Genomic DNA, 22,065 nt, shown 5'->3' with positions numbered 1-22,065 from the left:
TTGCGACCTCGCTCTTTGAGCGCCCTGACCGCAAATCAGCCCACCATTACCCAGAGGCCTTTGCAATGGCACCTCAATGTCTTCCTCACCAACATTACGGTGTCTGTGCACAGTGTCAGAGGCTTGGCCTCAAAAATCTAACCTTCATTTCCAGCTAACTGCAAACAGATAAAATTTGCTTTGCAATTTTAAAGGAGCTCATCTGTTTATTTGCATAAAGTAAAAAGATTCTGAGGCCCTTTTATCCCGTTGCTTACACTACACCAGCCCTACCACTGAACATCTTACATCAGTCAAGTGGGTAGACAGACCTAGTAGTAAGAAAACCACCCATGCCAGTTTTCAGTATCCTCCACAGATTCTCAAGCTCAGCACAGCACCACTCCTTCCACTATCTCACCTCCAATGTTTCAACACTGACATTACACCAATCAGTCGCTGCATTGCATTAATAATTTCCCAGTTTCTCACATTACATCAAACACAAGCAGCACAAACACTTAACAAAGGCTACAGCATACGATACCGCATTTCTGCACTGCTTCAACCAGCTTCACTAACTGAAGTATGGGTGTGTAGCAGAAATTAAATGGGTGTGTGTATGTGTGTGTGGGTTGTTGCTGTGTGAAGTTTTGAGGGCCAGTCCAAACATCCACCACTACCTGGCAGGAAAAACAGGAACAGGACTTGTCACCGGGCGATTGCACAACCTCGCAGTGGATTCACACTCAGCTGAAAAAGATCTGGAACTGCTCCCTGCGCTGTAACCTGAAACCAAGAGGACAGGCCGCGCCACTTGTAGCTCAGACAAAAGCAACATTGATTCGAACATGCTTAAAGATTACAGTAATAGTCCATGGGGTTACTTTTTAAACTTAAAGACCATACATCATTCCTGACATATGCATCAGAGATTAATGCTTTTTGTGCTCATATAGAAACTACAAACATTACACTTCTATGCAGGCTCATTTTCTCACATGATATTTTTATCTGCATGGTTTACTCTCAACATGATGTGTACTGGCTGAATGTTTCTAAAACTCCGGTGCCACTATGAGGTGTGTTTTGGTGTTATTCTGAGTGTGTAAAGTGTGTCTGTGCACATAGGTGTCGATGCAGTAGTTTCCAGTGCTTTTGACACCTCCAGATGGCTCATAGTGTCTCACAGAAGCTGCAGTAGAAGTGGCATGGGCAGTGGAACCCAACAGAGGCTCGCAACCAGAGCCACAAAGCTGCCTCAGCCCACTGTCCTGCGGAGAGAAAAAATAAGAGCAGCAACCCAGCTGAATTTGTCGGCTGAGGAGGTTATTTGCACATTAACACTTAACACCAGCGGCAATCCTAGACTCTGAGGGGCCCCGTGCAAAGAGCCCCATCAAACTACCCCTCTCATGTGCCCTATGCCTGAAAACAACAGTTAACAACATTAAAAAAAATCTCTTTTTAAATGCAAATTTGAACTTGAAATTCAACAGTGTATTAACTCTTGACAGTTTAAAGTGTACTTGAATATATGAATAAACAAAACACTATTAAAGATTTACATAAATAAAGCCTAGCCTATCTACAGTAATTTACTACTAAATAACAATTACAGTACTAATAAGAGCAGAATACACTGAGTGTGGATCATTAATTGTTGTACTGTAAAGTGCCTTTATGGGAGGTGTTATTATTGGTAAATGTGCCAATAAAGATTTGCCTGGTTTGCCTTTCCTGACGGTGCACCCCTGCTCAACACTCTGCTGTTATTCTAATAAAAACGCAAAGAAACACACAGTGATTCCCGTATATTAAATTCAAATAAACACAAGAAGTTTGTGCTCTAGAGAAAGGATCAGCACTCAGTGAATAACCTCCCAAACCCTACGATAAGCTATTATGGCAAGGCTTAACTATACAGACCAGTGAGCAGTGATAATTAACATGTCTTTGGGGTCATCGGGTGGGAACCTCCTTTCCCCAGTGTTTCGTCTAGTTGGTCCCACGACACCTCCAGGAGGCTAGACAGTGATCTCTGGCGTCCCAGAGACACTCCCCTAATGCCAGGTCTCACTGCTCCCCGCACCAACCCAACAACCTCCTTTACCTTACTTACACATGGCTTTCTCAGCCCAAACAGCACCGCCACCTTCAACCAAACCCAGGCTCCGTACATGCGCGCTCCAGGTAGAAACAGTGCTGTTACTACCTTTCCTAGCACATTAAAGGAAGCAGAAAATGTTAAACGGTTCTGTCCTGTTGACAAAATGTTAGATATGTGAGTACGTTTATTTGCTATTATAATTAGTGCACCCAGCATCCAAAAACACTGCTAGAATTTTTAGAACTCTTATGTCAAGTGGGAAGTGGAGAATGACGAGAACGCCAAGACTTCTTCAAACTACTCACCCTTTCATACTGACCTTGTGCATCCCATTATGGCCACAGTCTTCACTGTTGCATGGTTCATGTGCCGTCATCATCACAATGAGTAAACACTTAATTTTCAAGATCTCAGACCCAAGACCCTAGTCCCTTTAAAATAATCAGGAAATTATTATTGTATAAAATAATAGCTCACCTTCCACCCCACACTTAACCGGTGAATTACTAATAACCTGGCTGACACCCAGCCGCTAACTTATTTCAAAGAGCTTGATTATGTTAAGTGCAAAGTGCTTTATTATTTCATACAACAATAATTTCCTGAGAATCATTAGCAGAGACTGTCCTCTGCCATTCTGTGGCATGCTAGGTATTTAATTACAGTATGTAACATCCTCACCTGAACCGCATTCTGCAGTTGACATAAGGGATTTTATAATGAAGTGGTGATTTAGCTCTCAGCAAGAGGAAGAAAATGCATTACTCTAATGGCTGTCTGTCCCCCAAAGAGCGATAAAATATTATTAACAATTTGAGATGTTTTTTTTTCTTTCAAAAAGCTTTCATTTTCTTTAACTGAAGACTAAATCGTTAGATTTAAGAACATCAATAATCAAGGCTATAGCCACGGAGTCAACATTGGGCCGGAGGTCTTAGGGTCACCATCCCTGAAAAAAAAAAGTGAAACTTAAAACTCATTTCCTTTTAAATTATTTATCATAAGCAAGAACAGCTATACAACATACTACATGAATATGCTATGAGTGTTAAAATCAAGCATAAATGATTGACTTTAACACTCATATTACATTTTAGATTTTTAATACCTTTGAAAATCATTAAATACAGAGACAACGTAGTGTTTGACATTGATACTATGGGCAGCTGTGGCTCAAAGATAAAGCGGATCATCTATTTATTGGAAGATTGGCAGTTTGAGCCCCAGCTCCTCTAGTCCACATGACACATGTGGCAGGTGGCACCTTGTACGGTAGCCTTGGCCACCGGTGTGTTAAATGGGTGAACGTGGCCCTGGAGTGTTAAAGTGCTTTGAGTGATTGGAAGTCTAGTAAGGTGCTATTCAAGTGCAAGTCCATGTAGCTACCTACAGCAGTCGAGCAACAGCTTCTGGACAAACCACACACACAACTGCAGTTCACCCAAATACAAGAACTGGCAGTTATTAATTCATTAATTCATTTTCCAGAACTGCTTATCTTGTTAGGGGTCATGGGTGTGCTGGAGCCTAATCCAAGCTGACATTGGGCGAGAGGCGGGGTACACCCTGGACAGGTCGCCAGACTATCACAGGGCTGACACTAGAGCTGAGATTCTCTGCCCGAGCCCGTACCCGACCCGTACCCGACCTGGGCTTCGTCGAGTGTACCAAGTGCGGCACGATGCTGGTATATGACAACAAAAAGACGGGGACCTCGACACTTAAGAGGCACATGACAAAAGATAGCCATGGAAAGAAAGACGAGAGTCAGCCTTCAATGTCCACGTTCGTATCCTTAAAAAAAATGTCGGGTTTAAACCAGGTGTGGTCTAGTAATTACAGTTAAAGGGACGGGATGGACCGGGCTTGAACAGAACATGCACAGGCTCCGGTGGGGTCAGGCTGGATTTTCTGGGCCCAATCTAAGCTCTGGCTGACACATAGAGACAGACAACCATTCACACTCACATTCACACCTACGGACAATTTAGAGTCACCAATTAACCTGCATGTCTTTGGACTGTGGAAGGAAGCCGGAGTACCCGGAGAAAACCCACGCTGACACAGGGGGAACATGAAAACTCCACACAACTCAGGGTTCGATCCCCCAACCCCAGGTTCGAACCAGGAACCCTCTTGTTGTGAGGTGACAATGCTAACCACGTACATGAGATGTACGTGTACATGAGTCTGGCGTCTCATGTACACGTACGTCTCATGTAAAGCAGCTCATGGCCCTTGACTGCATGTCATCCTCTCTCTCTTCCCCTTTCGCACTTAACGTGTCTCGTTCAATAAAGGCAAAAGTGAAAAAAAAAATCTTAAAAAAAACTACCATACTAATAATAATTCAAAATGAATGCAATAATCAGATTTCTTTCTTTATTCAGCTCTCATTTTTTCCGCTTCATACGTGCGGTGTCTAAGGAAAAGGCTTCCTGTCAGAAGAGCACCACAGAGTGAGGGCAGGTGTATCACCCCTGTGTTGAAAGTATGAGTCAAACAGAGATATGATCTGGATGGGAACAAACAATCAACTGACAGGCAGGTAAATAGAAAGATCTGAAGATGAAAAGATACAGTTTGGGGTCTGTTCAGGCTTTACACTTCTCAGTTTTGCTACCGCCTTCAGGCAGCTTTGATTTTGTGTGTGTTTGCTGTGTGAGTGTGTGCGTGTGTGTATGAGTGTGTGTGCAATACACAGATTAAAGAAGTAAGGGGGTGAAGGAGACTGCTCTGACATTTAGAAGCTTCTACTGGCTCTAGCGCCCACCTGCTCATCGACAAAGACTGGAGAGGAACAAACACTAGTCGTTACATTGTAAACTACAGCACGGCAATATGGCTGTACAGTATGGTCTGGAAATTATTTATTTAGAGATGAACTATTTATGGACAGAAGAGTATATTTTGCCACCAGGTCCCTTAGATTTGTCGCTGTACTAGAACTGAAGCTGCCAGTTGTTAACATTTTGTGTTATTTATTGATTTATTTTTATTTTAAGGTAATAAATGACACACAGTTTGATGTTTGCTGAAAGTTATCTTTGAAGATTTCTTCAGGGTGTAGCAATCAGCCCACCTATTTCGCTCTGTAATAGACTGGGGCAGAGAAATGTCTGAATAATTCTAATAATAAATAAAAGTGTCTCGGAAGTAAAATTGCTATGCTGCCTTTAGACTGTTTTATATATGGCTTTTCTCACCTTCATTTCAACAGATCACATGAATGATTTCTATCTGACCTTAAATAAACACCAGCTGGCTCTATCAACTGTTCTCTCGGCGTAACCCCATGCTTCACAATCAGGGCTTAATTGTCTCTCTCCAATTATCTTTTTCTCTTCATGATTAATGACCAGGAAATTGGCCTATTAAGGTTTAAATGGAATTCCTGAAAACAGCTTGTACCACCTTGTAAGTCTTTCACAAGATTCAACTACTGTGTTTTTTTCTCACAATAAAATCTTTTAATAGCATGTAAGGATACAGTTTGCATGTTTTGAAATAAAATAAAATAAAATAAAATAAAATAAAGAACAATACGTCTGACTTCCTGTTTCAAAATTCACAAATCAGGCAAGGCAGTAAAATCATGTCTTTAATAGAGAGAAACCCATGCCTTAAAAATATACATTGTATTCTTCACAGCAGTGTGTCTTCATGTTATGTCATTGATGTTGAAAACAGGGCTGATCAATCATCTAACTTCCTTCACCACACTCAGCGCTGGACTGATTTAAGTCAGGCGAAATTACCAAACAATTTCAATTACTGAGCATCTTTTTTTTCTTCTTTTTTTTTGATAAATAAATCACATATTTTTAGGACATAAAAATACACAACCTATGCAAATACCTGAGAGCCCTCACGTCAGAAAGTTGTTATCAATATCAGAGATGGTCGATCGGCACGCGTTTCTGGATAGTTTTCAATATTCAGTGCCAAAATATACACCTTTCATATATTATTTCTTAAAAAATACAATTCACCTGAACCCTGCCTTTTACATTTTTGTAAACATTTTTTTCTTAAACTTAAAAAAAACCACACACACAAAAAGGTCACAAAACTATTTGCATTAACATCTCAGCAGAAAAATAGACATTTAGCACACGCGTTTTCAAGATTTACAAAAAACATCCCCGCAATCTAAATCAATAGCAATGATTCTGATTTTCAAGTAAACTCCTCACTCACAAGGAGACAGACGACATTTCTTTCCTACTTTTTTGTGTTCATATGGCTGCTTCATTTAAAGAATTTGTAAGGCTGTTCTTTATATCAGGAAATAAAATACTTCTGTGCCCCAAAGTCAAATATAACCTGGAGAACAACTGAAAACTGAGAAAATAACTCATATATTATACCCAGTTTATATTAATTTAGTTCTGGCCTGTTTATTTGTGTTCCTTCTGAAGGGGATCAAGGAAGATAAATTTGTGTAACAGTAATTTACATTTGATCATAGGATTATTAAAAGGATATGTTGTTTTAGGAGGACCCCTTTTCTAACAGATAAGGCTTCAGATAATAAATATATACAGGAATGATATAATAGAGGAATGTATAGAGTCAATATCACAACTACGAGGTGTAAACAATTTCCAGTGCCAGTACTTTACAGACAGTAGGTTTTTTATGCTAGCTGGGCACCAGTTGCGCATAAGAGAAGCGACATGTAAACAGAGAAGAAGCTGCCTTTTGATCACAAGTAGACATTGAACATAGAAGGATAAATCACTGAGTTTAACCTTTGAGAATAATCAACTGTTTATGATGCTGACTGAAGTGAAACTGCTAATGCCAAACTTCTTGTGAGTACTGTTCCAGTGAAAACAAAAAATGTGCGTTTCCGAGATTGTTCTTTCAGAGAACCCGTGTTCTGCCGATGACTGTTTTCCACTTTACCTACAAAAAACACCAACGAAAAACAATGCCGTCTAGATTCAGGGTATGGACATAAAGTGCAGGGCCAACTGTACAAAGCACAGTCTCATCTGTGTCCTTTCACAGGGAGGGACAGTAACTATGAAAGAGCAGCAGCTAGCCTCAGTAATCGAAATCTGTTACCTTTCAACACATTGTAGATGATGGACAGAAGATTTGGAGGTGGAAAGTGGCTGATCTCTTACTTGCTATTTACATTTTGCATACATGAGCTTTTAAATGTCCAAACAGGTTTACAGTGGAATGCTACAGTTTTTGGGAAGTGCCTTCAGAGTAAAACTATGTGCTAACCATGCTCACACCGTCTCATTCATGCATGAGGTCATACCCATATGTTGTGACATTATGGCAACAACATGACAAATGCCCACCACACACATCAAGAATTCACTCGATTCCCTTAATTCCCATGATGCAGTCACTTTTAGGCATTAACCCGCAAATAAAGCTGCACTAGGCAAAATTATAAGGTGCAAAGGACAAAGCACCTGAAAAACAGCTGTTTGTGCAGTTTGTGTTGTTTCCCTGTATTTGTCATGACATACAAATAGAATGAAAGAAAAACTGAGGTACATCAGAGGAGAGCAACCCATGCAGTATCTTTAGCCTCCTTTATCCCTTTAGGTATCCATAGCCATAAAGCATCATTTTATGTCATCAAGACCACCCTCTGCCATTTCACGGTGTCATGTCTAAGTCTGCCAGGTTCAAGCAAATTAGGGTGCTAGTTTAGTGTGCACAAACTGCAAGCAACAGAACCCGTGTGTCACCAGGATAAGAATAATTTTCTATAGGAGCAACCAGGGAAACAAAGAAATGGCCAGTTGTTTTGTGTGCAGAATGCATTAGCTTGGCAGCTGAGAAAATAAGAAGATGAGGAAAAACATGGCCATGGCCAAACCTTTTAGAGTCATGGAGCTGACAATTATCATTAGGCTATATGTTGTGTACTCTCTTGTTTTCCTTTCATTGTGTTCTACCTTGTAAGTGCAAACATAACAGCTATGGAGAAAAATAATTCCTGATTCTAGCAACAAATACAGTTTCATATAATAGAAACAAAAAAAATTTCAAATGTGTACGGCATTTTTTCAGAATATATTTCATCACTTCATTAGACTAATACATTCTAAAATAAAACTTAAATCTTAAAAAAAAAAAAAATCCTTCAAATCTCCATGTGGATGTCCTAAAATTCAGAATATGAGTCTTTTAAATGATAAAGTATAAACTAATGTCTTTAAAAAAAAAAAAAGTCAGAGCTGATTTTTTTTTTGGTAGGACTTGTTTTGAAGTTACAATCTCTGATACAAGCCAGCTACAGGAAGTTGGTCTTCTTTTTTTCTGTTTTAGTGGTGGTACGCAAGTGCTCCAGCCACTGATAATCAGAAAAACATGTTTGGTGTAAGTAAATGCTATGCAGCTGTTTGTAACAGGAAATATATCCTCAGTTAGCAAGCTAGCAATGCTAACATTGGCTGCTAGCATAGCAGTCTCATTACTCAAGTTAAGCAAAGACAATGAAAACTAGCTCTATCCTGCAATATAATGTCAGTCGAGGTTTATTTATGAAGGCTATCACATCAGCTGAATCTCACAAAGTGGTTGATAAGAGGTAGTTTTCTGCTATCAGCTAGCTATGTGGCCTTGTAAGAGTGTTAGCATTAGCTAAATGTATATGTAGGCTTTGTAACAGTTGTTTGCATATGATAGAATTTTGTTTGTGAATAGGAAAATGCATTTTTGATAACCACAATTTATGTATAAATTGTGATATACTGTACATGTACTTTTTATTTGTGTTTATTGACACATTAATGGGCCACTTGTATTAACACTTTCCCTCATATATTGCATCCAAAGCCTCCAAATTCTACTACTTATATTTACGGTATTCGTTGTTTGGGGCCAGCTGTGAATTCTTAAGTATTATCTAATTTCAATTAGAAATTTCAATTACTGGAATCTGGGTATCTTAGATGATGGCACAACTGGCCAAATTTCTACAGCTGCAGATAGATACAATCAGAGACAACCACACTACTGGCAATCAAGACCAAGTGGACACTAAGTTGCTTGCAGCTAGAACACACAGCACCAGTTAGCCGTACCATTACGTGTATTCCAACGTTGTTCATAGGAAAGACAATGAGCATTACAGGCCATGGCAAAGTCATAAAAAAAGATAGAAAAAAGAAAACTGCATGGATCCTGTATGATATGCAACAGGAAGTGGACAAGTCAATATCATTATTATTATCATTATTATTATTATTATTATTATTATTATTATGTTTAATTGAATTAGAGACTACCTGAAGTCTTTACCTCCATCACCAGTGTTCATTATGACATTCTATCTGTATGCATTCATTACTTCGCGAGAGTGAAAACATTTTTTCTTTAACAAAAGCATGGTTACAGGACAAGCACAACAGAAGACATATACAAAGAAGACTAAAATGAAAAACTAGTCAAAGTCATGTGACAGCTGCTCTGTTATACAATTCATGAACATCTTGAGAGAAAAAAAAACTTACCTTCCTTCTTCTATAGTAATCTCAATTAAATATGTAGAAAATGTGTCTTTGGCCCATACCTTCATATAATTGTTCAATTGTTCAGATTCACAATAAGTAGCTTAAAAAGAAGTCTATGCTATGATTGTGCTACACTTGTCTACAGTGTCATTCAACTGTGCAGTCTCAGAGGCCTGGGGATAAGGACGGATATTAGGCTATTGCTCCTTTCCCTTCTTTGTCCTTCCTGTAATTCCTAACCCATCCTCTTACTGGAAGGTGTGTTCACCACGGACTATGTGAGAGGAGAACTCATAGCGGTCTTTGCTGCGGTGACCACAGATGTTGCACTCCAGCGGATCTCTGTATCCGTGGCAACCCATGTGGATGGTGTACATGACATGGTCCAGGAAGAGCACCCGGCAGTGCTCGCACTGGAAGGCCCGCAACTCCTGGCCCTCTTGTCCAAACACCCGCACCCCTTCCTGGCTCACAGGCCTCTCTGTGGCCACTCGCATCATCCCAGACCCCATTCCTGCCCCACGATGCGATGCTTCTGTCACCCGTTCACCTGAATAGACCACCGCTGGACTGGCTCGAGACCTGAGGCTGGGAGTGGGGTTGCTCCCGTGGTAGCCCTGCCTCTCGTGAGGGCTGCTGCGAGCTGAGTCAGCAGAGTCAATTCCACTGTTGTTGGGAGATTCCTCTTGCCCTGGCTGGCGCAGCTTGCCCTGCCTGGATAAAGCGCTAGGGCCGTTTGTGGTGGGATGGCTGGGGAAGTCATGGGGCTGAGGTGGCTGTGGCGGCAGTGCCTCACAGTTTCCTGGACGCTCTGTTCGTTGGCCCAATGGCAAGACATGGTGGAAGAGGGGGCTGACCATGGGCATCACTTCGCCCATAGAGAGAGGGGGACCTGGATGGTGGAGCATGGGCCGAAGAGTGTCTGATCCCAGGTATGTGATGGCATTGCTGATGGCCTGGTCCATCATGTGGGCTGACATCAGTTCAGCCTGCTTCTCATACTTAAGGCCCATCTCATAGCCTACTTCAGGGTAATTGTAGCGTACCATCTTTTCACCTGCATGAAACAGAGTGGCACTATGACTGTGTGGAATTAACTGATTTAACAAAGTCATGCCAATTTTAAAATGTAAGACACAAAACATCCGAAATATAAATGCATTAGCTGAAGTGAAGGGCACACTTTTTCTGTTCGCTTTAATCAAGAGAGAAAAATAATGTGCATGAACAAGAGCATTGCTTAATCTCTAGCCAAGTCAAACTTATATCTTACTGATATTTCAGGCCTTGTTTTTCATATTTTTGTACTTGATATTCTGTGTGTACGAGTCTAATGGTGTGGAAAGCCCCATCCATCTACTACTGCACTGTTTAACCCCTCCAGAACAGGGATGCGGTAAGCTGTTTTCTCTCGATAAGAGCAATGGCAAACTTACAGGTGTACCTAACCACAGAGTGAAAAACATTTCCTTGCTTCTCACTCAACTGCTTGCTCTAGCTTGCTCAATCTCTTTTTCTAATAGTGCGGCAAATATAACCAAATTCAGAAAAAAAAATCTGGCTCGTAAGTAGGGCAGGGCTATAATGTGATGTTATATAATATTGTGTGATGCAGCAATGACAAAGGACAGGAAAACTAACTCACATAAAGTATGTGCAAAAACACTTAGGTTTAACATATTTCACTTCTATTAGGATAAAAGTAAAATCAGTAGCAGATTACATGATTAGATTTTAACTAATGCATTCTCAGACTCATATAGAGCGACTGTTAAATCCCAATTTCTCAGTGACTGCTAGGACGTGTTACATTTCTTTCTCGTGGTTGCATGGTAGTTCATCAACGCAGAGCACAACACATCATTTCCAACCACTACCTTCACATTAGACTCAGAGAGCAAATGGGAGTTGCTGAAATTTAATAAGATCAAATATTTCTGTGCATCAGGCTGGTCCTCATGGACACTCCTCAATGACTAAAGGTGAGAAAACCGTTGACTGCCTGGCTATATTTGAAATACCCACCCACAAATTTCTGAGGCGTGGTGCTCTTCCTCTTGCCCACGTTGCTCTGTAACCTTTCAATAACGGGCGGCCGATCAAAGGAAGCCATGGTGTTGGGTTCTGCCATGGGCCTCGGCTCTTTAGGGACCTCACCTTGAAAGGTTAAGCAGGGAAAAGAGTAAGAAAGGGTGAGAAAATATTTGGGTGTTGTCACGATACTGGAATCTCTAACTTCAATACAGTACCTTGAAAATTAAAATTTTCTTTTCTTAGTAGCAGAGAGCAGCAGAATGACTGTTGTAAACATTAATAATAAGAAAGAGCAATAAAGTGCAGCTGGTACAGGTGTATCAATGGTTTTTAAAATGAGTACTGAAACTATTTCAAATATTCAGAATCAATATGTATCAATAATTCTGGTTGTTGTACAAACTATGAACAGATACATTAAAAAATAATGTGAGTAAATAATAAATACATAGCCAGAAAACCAGTATTATTGTAGTAATTGAGCCTATTTTTTCACATCACTCTTTTTTAAAGTGATTATTTCCACACAGGTCCAGTTGGATTACTTTCAAAAAATCAGTAGTTCATAAATAAGCTTCACAGATTACAAATTATTACTGATTTTGTCCTGCAAGATTTGCCTTTTCTTTTTTTTCCTTTTCTGTATTACTGTTTCCCTTGCACATCCAGCACTCTCCATTTTCATGGTTTCAGTTTTAGCAAAACTCCTTACCTGTGTAAGGGCCAGTGTTGGTGTTCGGATCCAAGCCGATGCCCTGCAGGTAACTATGGCAGCGCTCTTTGTGTTCCTCCAGAGAAGTGCGCTGTTTGTAGCTCCGCCCACAGTAGTTACACTTGTGTGGTTTGCCAACTAAAAGTGAAGACATTTGAGGGAGAGCATATTAATTTCATTCACTGAGAGAGACAGAGAGAGCGGGTAGCGTCCGATGAGATAATGCAACCTGCCGCGGTGTTGAGGCAGTGCGTAGTAGTAAATACTGTGTTAGTAGTACAAACAAACCAAAAGCGAGCCTCTGAGATCATGGATGTTCCACTACTAGTGTGAGGATTCCACACAAGCCAGACAGAAAGACAGGGCTGTGGGTGACAAAGATAGTTGCACCATGAAGTCTGCATTTCAAAACACTTTGGTCTCTGAAAAACATACAGCTAACTCCCACTGCTGAGTGAATAGTGGAGTTGATCATGCATCCCATGATGGTGGTAGGAAAATAACTCCAATGTTAAACTGCTATGGAGGTGGAGTGTGATTCATTGTGTCATTTCTATTTTATTCAATTCCTTCCTACTTAGACAAGTGGAAAGATGAAGACATATCCTATGTATCTCGGCCAAGCCATCGGCCCATCTAATCTTCCATCCATTGAACTTGCTATATTGCTTAATGAATGGATAAGCTAAATAATAAATGCACATATAAATAATAACAAAGGCATGTAGTTATGAGCTGACAGGAAGGCCTAGATATCAGCCAATATTTGTTAATATCACAGGTGTCATTCTTTCTTTGTACAATGGCAGGCTGTTCATATACATTGTTCGTAGTTATACCCACAAAAAGTAATGCACCGCAACTTGTATATAACCCACATAATCATGTGCCAGTAATTTGTGTATATCGAATGTAATCATGAAGGCTGCAATCATGTGATCGAAGCAATAATGGCAGTAAAGAAGGAGGTAGTGTAAAGACTGAAAGTTGGTGCAAGGTGCTAAGTTGGGGTGGTGTATGGGACAAGCACCACAAGACTGAGCGTGTGAAACCAAGGGAACATTGAGTCATTTTAAGGCAAGTCATCATCATGTTTCTTTTCCTAAACCTAAGCTACATTACTTTACCTGGCTAAACCTAACCTATGTAACTTTACAGTAGAATATAATATCATTCATGAGGTGCTAATTCATTGGATATCTTATGAACCATTGCACGTGCATTTTTGTAAGATATCATACAGACTGTTGTATGAAAACACACTGATGATGGAACTTCATGAGCTGTACTTATACCACCAAAAAGTAAGGCACCACAATTTTGATGTACTTTCTGTATATCCAATGTTATCGTGAAAGCTGCAATCACCTGACCAATGCAATAATGGGAGTAAAGAAAGAGGTAGTATGAAGACCGAAAGTTAAAGCACGGTTATAGGTTGGGGTGGTGGATGGGACAAACAACACAAGACTGAACGTGTGAAACCAAGGGAACATTGAGTCATTTTAAGGCAAGTCGTCATCATGTTTCTTTTCCTAACCCTAAGCTACATTACTTTACCTGGCTAAACCTAACCTATGTAACTTTACATTAAGTGTAAGCGCTAATTCCGTAGATATAATAAAAACCATTGTATGTGCATTTTTGTAAGATATCATACAAACTGTTGTATGAAAACACACTGATGATGGAACTTCATGAGCTGTACTTATACCACCAAAAAATAAGGCACCACAATTTGTATATAACCCACATAATCATGAGCCAGTAATTTCTGTATATCCACTGTTATCGTGAAAGCTGCAATCACCTGACCAATGCACTAATGGGAGTAAAGAAGGAGGTAGTATGAAGTCAAAGCAAGGTTATATGGTTGGGGTGGTGGATGGGTCAAACAATACAGAACCGAGCATGTGAAACCAAGGGAACTTTGAGTCATTTTAAGGTAAGTCGTCATCATTTTTCCTTTCCTAAACCTAACCTGCGGAACTTAAACCTAAGCTACATAATTTCACCTGGCTAAACCTACTGTAACCTTTGTAACTTTACATTAAGTATATAACAACATTCATGAGGAGCTTATCCGTTAGATATCATACAAACCATTGTATGTGCATTTTTTTAAGCTATCCTACAAACTGTTGTATGAAGACACACTGACAATGGACTACACAAGCCGTTTCCATATTGAGGTAAATGAATTAAAAAAAATAATAATAATAAGTAACACTTTCATTGCAAAATAGTGTATTAGAGTGGAATCCTACTCAGGCAGACACTGCTGTGGATATAGGTTTGTTTCCTGTGGTGGAGTATTCTCAAAACTAATGTAATGACTCATAAAGGGACTGAGTGAACTGGAGGCTACATAAGCATACCACTGTGACCCAGACACCATCATTAGCAATGCGATGTAGTAAGACATTCACTGAGATAATGGTGACTATCTCAGTGCTATTACTAGAAGAAGATGTGCGGATGATCCGGTGCTCTTGTCACTGTGAGAACAGAGAAACCAAACATGTTTCAGTCTGAGGCTCAAGGGCTGTAACACACATACACACATGCACACATGCACACACACACACACACACACACACACACACACACATTTAGAGGTGGGTGACAGTTCACACGTGAACATAAGTACTCTTTCTCTCACAGAAAGGGATGTTGAATTTCTTTCTTTTTTTTTCTTTTTTAGCACTTAATAAGTTCTGTGAGGTAACACATTACTCAGAACTGAATATTTCTTAACCCGTAAATCTTACATTTTCTTCCCTGAAGTACTCTTGATGATTTGTGTGAGGGAAACAAAACCCACTTGTTACAGAATGACACGGCCAGTCATGGCCAATCTTGCATCAGCAAGCACTTTTCTTTTAAGTGAATCATGTGGCATGATAATAGCTTTTCTGCTGTATTTGTCATTCAGTTCTCTTGTGGTCTGTGAATGACATTATATCGGCAAATCTCGAAACTATATGGAGATTTCATTGTATTTTTTTCTTTCTCCTGAGCACGAACAGATACAAAAACATGATGGCTCATGACAAAAAGGTTTCAATATTATTAAAAAAGAGGTAGGCGTACATGCAAGGTCATTGCAGTAATATTCATTTCGAGTTGTGAAAAAGTTACATCTAAATGAAACGTCATCATGGAAATAATTTTCTTTGCTGCTTTCCAGCTGTCAAACTAAAACTCTGCTAAAAGTAGAGTAGGCTGTGTTCAATCAAGTATCACTCCCATGTTCTTAGTGGCACCATAGACTTCATTACTTTTTCATATTTATATAACCACCCACACATGACCTTGAGCAGATGTTGGATGGACCTGAAGAATCCACCTTTCAGACGCTATTCTTATTCATGCAAATAGTCCACACTGTGCACTCAGACTCACTTGACTGATTGCATTTGGCTAATAAACGGGAACTTGCCCGAATTGTATTCTTCTGTCTCACAAACTGTGAAATCCCTTGCCAAGTTGTCAAGTGTTTACTGCATGATCCTTCCACCAATCAACTGTGCCTCAATGAGAAATGTCATTTTCCAACATTTACCCAGGCCTTAAATATAGCAGCAAAATCCAACACACTTTTGTCATCTGCTCACACTTTCACTCTTGCCTTATATTTTTCCCTCACCTGACCTCTCTTTCAGTGCTTTAGTTCCCTCTTTTTTGCTACACCTGTTCTTCCTGGCAGGGCACCAGTCCAGAGCTGCCAGGTTTGCAGCACCCAGAGAATCCATGTACGTTAAAGAACCTCATTATTACAGCACAACTTGGCAACGTCAAATCCATCACATTCCCCACTGAATGACCAGAGGAATGCAGGTGTAGCTTACTACTCGTGACTTTACAAGGGAAAAAAAAAAGTTTGGAGGATATGACAAACAAATTGGGCTAAACAATAAAGGAAGTGAAAGTAGGAGAGTGGTCATGGTTGTGGGTGGAAGACAGATGCGGAGCGATAGATATTAAGAAAGGCATGAAAGAAGCATCTGAGCAACAACTGGGACAGAGATTAGAGACATGCAAACACACAGACATTGTATGCAATCACATGGATGCACACCCAAACACACGTTAACCTCTATCTAAAAAGAGAACTGTGTATGAGTAACCCCCGTGGGGGCATCACAGGCTGAAATGACGGTATTGTCTGACCTTGATTTCAAAGGTGCAAAAGAGGGGAGAGCACATCCTCTCTGATAGGAAAGTGGGTTACAGTTGAGAGAGACAGCCAGCACTCCCCATGTGTTTCTCAACAGAAAGATAGTTTCCTCCTTAGCGAGTCAAGCAACTCAGGAACAGCGTGTCCTTGGTACCTAACCACAAAGCACTCAAAGCGCTGTCTATAACATGCACATAAAAAAAAAAAAAAAAAAAAAAAAACACCATCGCATCTATCCAGCAACAATACAAGACAGTCACCAACCAGCATGTATGGCTACTGTGGCTACAGTAGTTCTCACACTAAGACACTCACAGTCACACAAAGCTTTAGAAGAAAAAATATCTGTGAAGAACATTTAAGAGGTGCTTAAAAAGCTTGCAGTTTCTGAATAATGGAAAAATTACACTTATCACAAAGACCAGTATTACATTGAACTGGGCAGGGACCTCTCACATTCTTCCTTTATGTCTGTATGAACATGGTTTGGCTTTCAGATGATACATTATAGTCCTGAGATCATTGATTTTCAAAGGAACAAAGTATTTTTCAAGGTTCTTACATTAAGTCAGAGGCAGACTAGGGTGATTAAATACCTACGCATTGCATTTTGCAGACATGCAACACAAGCATAACATTCGGCAAAAAAATATTTTACATGTTAAAATAGTTATAGTCAATCCCAGCATTAAAAGAATTATGGGTTGCTTTTTTTAAGACCTCTTAAGCACTTCTGATGAAAGAAATGAAGTCTCTTCTGGGTAACAGAAGTAGATGAGTAAAAAGGGAAGAGGAGAGGGTGAGGAGGAGTCTTACCAGCATGAGTGCGCAAATGCCCGCTGAGGGCATCGCGCCGCCGGCAGGCGTAGCTGCAGAAGGGGCATTTGAAGGGTTTTTCGCCTGTGTGCAGCTTGATGTGTCGCAGCAGGTTTCCCTTCTGGGTGAACGAGACGCCACACTGGTTGCACTGGAACGGCCTGTCACCTGATAGAAACAGGCACAGGAAGTCAATACCACACTCATTGTGGAAGATGTTTTTAGAAAGTATTTACAACCCTTCAACCTATTTCTTTTTTTTTTTGTATCAAACTGAACACATTTAGCTTAGCTGTTTTTTGTAACTGACAGCTGATTGTATCTCTCTATATGCAGGAACCACTAAGCTCTAATAGCTGCTTCATAGTTTAGAAAGGAAACATCATGTCTGCCTAATTGTCCTCACATGACATTTGACTCCGAGAACTGCTTCTGGTGGATGTTTACTAATGACAATCAAGACACAAAACAACTGTTCAGTTCAAACTCGTATCACGACAATGAGCCCTTTTCTCATTCTGTAATGGTATGGAAATGTATTTTCTGTCTACAGCAATTTTGTGAGGTAGGCTTGTATAAGGTATTTATCCATAGTCAGTGCATTACCTACAGTGAATGTCAGCATGCCCCCCAGTTTGGAGAAGCAGGCCGGAGTGCCAACATGGAAGCTCAGTAATGTACTGCCAAACGTATTTTAACCACAATAAAAAAAAATCATTAATTGTTAATAGTTTGCATATATCCTCTATTAAGAATATTTTCACCACTTTACCTTGCCGTCAGACAACCCTTATCGATGGGGAACTGAAGCCGTTATGTTGCTCTCTTTAAAGCCAGACTCCACTGAGAAAAATGACAATTTAACATTGCAGAAAACACGAGCTGCTAGTCTACTGCTGCCTCAGTCAGTAAGTTTGTTTATGTTGTTGTGTCTTTGGTGTTCAGAAGGGTTAGTTTGGATGCACTCAAGTCACACAAGTACACAAACAAACTATGTGATCAGGGGGGTGGTAGACCAGCAGCTCCTGTGTTAAGCAAGCTAAAATTACTGTTTTTGTCAATGGAGTCTGGTGGATTGACAACAACATAGATGGGAACTGAAGCTGTTATAGGCTTTCCCTTTGAAATGATCTGCGGCATTGTAAAGTGTAACATTTTCTCAATATAGCATACACTTAAACTGTTGATTTCAAAATACATTTTGCTGCTGCCCCCATCCACAGCAGTGCATTGCGTAGCTTCAGTGGTGGTACTCCTGCCTGCTTCTCCAAACTTCACCAGCTACTGTAGGTAATACTCTGACTATGGCTAGGTACCTCATACAACCCTGCTTAAAAAGATCCGAACTATCCCTTTAAGAACAATTCTCACACCAAAAGTGCCAATCCTGCATTTATTTGTGCACATTTTCCACAGTAAATGCAACGTTTCCCAGAGTAATGAATGGGATTGTGTTTGTGCCCATCTCTCTCGCAGTGTATAGTATGATTTATATCATGTGGAATGTTACAGTTCAGTACATACATCTGATTTTCAAGGACTCACAGCTACTATCGGCTCTTCTTATGGCCAATCTTTTGATCTGCAGCCAGTTGGAAAAGAGAAATCTGATCCTGATGCAGTGACAGCCAGAGCAGTCACGGCGTCAGTTGGAACAGGTTGCGGGGGATTCCAAGGATATTTTTTCCCTGATAATAATTCCAAGTCTAGGCTATTGTCCTTTAACAAAAAACAAAACAAGAAAAAAAAAAGCACTCCACACCCACTGTGAGGACAACAAATGATTTCTGACTCATTCTAAATATGGGGAAACGTACACACCGCCCTGACTGTAATCATTTGAAGAAGAAGAATCCTGTGTGGATTGTCAGTGGCCAAAGATTTACCAGGCAGTTTCTTTAAAGCAGTACACACTTTTAATGGCATTTTGGAAAACTGATTGGTACCGTTTGGTTGTCGACTTCCTGCGTCAGCTGTCACATTTGGCTCAGATAAACCATCCTGTGCACTGGTTGGGCTGCCAGTCATTGATTCCTCCAATGCTGCTCCTTCCTCCCCTGTTTGGCCTATTTCTTCAAGTGCTGGGCTTCTGTTGTCAGCCTCCTCCGCTGTTTCTTCCTCTTGCTTAATTGTCAGTTCTGTAAAACAAAAACAACCGCAATCCTTAAATGCTCAGCTCACAGTGTCAAATTTAGATAATGCAAGTTTTATCGGAATGCGAAGAAAACACCCCTACCAAAACAAAATACTCGACAGCAACCATGAACCATACAGCGACTGTGTGGCATAGGTCAAGCATAAACAGATTAATTAAAATGATCTGTGTTTGCTTGCTGTGGATGGACTGAAGATGAACTACAACCCAAGGGTGTAGCTCGTAGTTAAAGTTGAGGTTAGGGTGAGTAGCCTTTATGGAATTGAGTTAAACTTCAAAGGCCTGGGATGAACTGTGCGGGTCTCAGAGTGGACTGGATTGGCTGGAAGTAAAATCAGTTCATCTGCAATGGACAATGGATGACTTAAGAGGGATAGCTGTGCAAAATAATATATTCAAGGGGCATGTGGAGGGGGCATCCCAGTAACTTAGCAACTCAACTTGTAGAAAGCATTAGGATGGACTGATGCACTGACAAGACAGAAAGAAAGAGAGAGAAGGAGAAACAGGCTGGTCTGGTTCCTGGCTGTCCCTGGGGAGAAAAGGGAGTGTCAGAGGCCCTGTAGCTTAGAACACCTGACTAGCAATGGGAGACTGGCTGGATGACAAGGGCAAACGATTGTATAATTGTGTGTGTGGGTGTGTGGGTGGCTGTGGCGGGAAACTATTCACCACCTGCAGTCTCTACTTATCAGTCACCAGCAATTAGTGATACTTGTACACAAAAATAACTCTCCAGGAGGAAGAAATCAGAAACGGCAATGGTTAGTTTCGTTCATCTACAGTCCTGTTCCAATCATCACATGGACTGAACATACCGTGTACAGTTCAGTCAACTGGAAAATCAGTATCCAAATATTCAACTGAATTCTCGAGTCTGTTTCTTACAACAAAGCCGAAACACTGCTGCGTAAGGTAATTGATTCTTTTATTCTGTACAAACCAAGGAGCTGACACTTTAGGATAGACGAGACAATGCTTGTCAAACAAAGGACTCTAATAGTGCCACAAACAGTCTTCTGAAGGAAAGGAAAGAGTTCTTTTGTCCTGGAATTTGCCCAATTTTAAGCCATTCACACAATAAATGCTTTTCTGTGTATCAGAGGTGGGACAGACTTATTGTTTTGCAAGTCACAAGTAAGTCTAAAGTCTTTGCACTCAAGTCCCAAGTCCAGGGAGGAAAGATGGTTTGAAAGAGGAGTAAAAGAAGCCATCTACGTCAAGCTGGGACGACCATCGTTAAACAGAGGGGGTGGCTTACGACACTACTTATCCCCCACCTACAATGCAGTCTTGGGATTCCTCCCCAGACGACTTCATAGCCATTTACCCCTGGTCCCACCTGACCCTAACGACTCACATGGTGGCCAGGTGGGTCAACGACTCACATTGTGACCCTAACGACTCACATGGTGGCCAGGTGGGTCAACGACTCACATTGTGACCTTAACTACTCTGAAACTAAGAGCTCACGTGACCCCTCCGACTCTGCAAGGGTTCCCACCCACACAGGGTTTATAGTCTGCAACTTTGTACCAGTCATTTAAAACTGAAGAAGCCTCTTGGATGAGAGGCGAAACGTTTTCAAGAAACACAAGCAAGTCCAGTTGCCTACGATATTAGCACTTACAATTACCATGACCTGGATGACTGAGAATCTTCACTGTCAAGTCCCAAGTCAATTTCTGAGTCAAACTGACAAGTCCCAATTCCTATACTTATTCAAGTCATAATGCTCTCTTCACCAAATATAATGCCATTTTACCAACAGAGTAATAATATAATACATATCAGAAAATCAAGAATGCTTTTTAAAAATATTTGTTAAAAACAAGTTGGTTAAAACAAGTGCAACTCAACTTAAAAATAAAAAACAGTGCTGACACTGCACTTTCATAGCATATGAGCACACAATGAATTTGTATGTTTCTCTCCAGTCTTGTATTTTATTCATCTCATTTATTTCATTTCATTTATTTTATTTATAAGGACAATGCATATTAATCAACATTTCTGTAAATGTGCCAGTTTTAGTAAGCTGGCTAATTTTCAACTGCAGTCCTTTGGCAAGAGGTTTTGAAACCAATGAAATGACAAAATTCAAAGGACAAAAACAGCATAAAGACAGCATTTACTGCAGCGGACAGAAATTCTCAAGACAGAAGCCATGCAAAACAACAAGCAGCAGCAGAGCATCAGTACAATACAGTATTGGATACATGTCTATAAATTTATATTTGCAATTGTTTAGACATTTTCTGTAAGACGAATCTTCCTTTAAAGTGATATTGTATGTTGCTGCATGTTTTATGCTTAAATTAAGTAAAAAGAGCTGAATCAGAAAATGATGGGAAATGAATTGATTGGCAGCACACTTTTTAAATAACATACTTTTTAATCTTTGGACTTGGAGGGGGGTATCAGGTATTTCATGTCAAAAAGCTCAAGTTCAAATGAAGCCATGAAGTCCAAGTTGAGTTGCAAGTCTTTTTTTTATTTTGTCAAGTCTGAAGACATCAAATTTGTGACCAAAGTCTGACTTGAGTCTAGGGCTGGGCAGTACATCAATATTATATGGATATCATGAGA

General features: G+C 40.3%; 1 protein-coding gene across 5 annotated transcripts in view; it reads right to left on the bottom strand.

The window, feature by feature from the left end:
• Positions 1–6,594: 6,594 nt before the first annotated feature.
• ikzf2 (IKAROS family zinc finger 2) overlaps positions 6,595–22,065 on the bottom strand; it is a 48,532-nt gene continuing 33,061 nt past the window's right edge. For all 5 annotated transcript variants that reach the window (XM_050048527.1, XM_050048526.1, XM_050048528.1 and 2 more), the window contains 5 exons: positions 19,268–19,459; positions 17,322–17,489; positions 12,326–12,463; positions 11,605–11,736; positions 6,595–10,636 (listed from right to left, as the gene is read on the bottom strand). In XM_050048527.1, the coding sequence (XP_049904484.1) occupies positions 9,828–10,636; positions 11,605–11,736; positions 12,326–12,463; positions 17,322–17,489; positions 19,268–19,459 (1,439 nt within the window). In that variant the 3' untranslated portion in view covers positions 6,595–9,827. The remainder of the gene's footprint in view (positions 10,637–11,604; positions 11,737–12,325; positions 12,464–17,321; positions 17,490–19,267; positions 19,460–22,065) is intronic.

Source organism: Epinephelus moara, chromosome 7, assembly GCF_006386435.1.
Source record: "Epinephelus moara isolate mb chromosome 7, YSFRI_EMoa_1.0, whole genome shotgun sequence".
NCBI classification, from domain to species: Eukaryota; Metazoa; Chordata; class Actinopteri; order Perciformes; family Serranidae; genus Epinephelus; species Epinephelus moara.
This window is presented reverse-complemented; position numbering and strand designations above follow the sequence as displayed.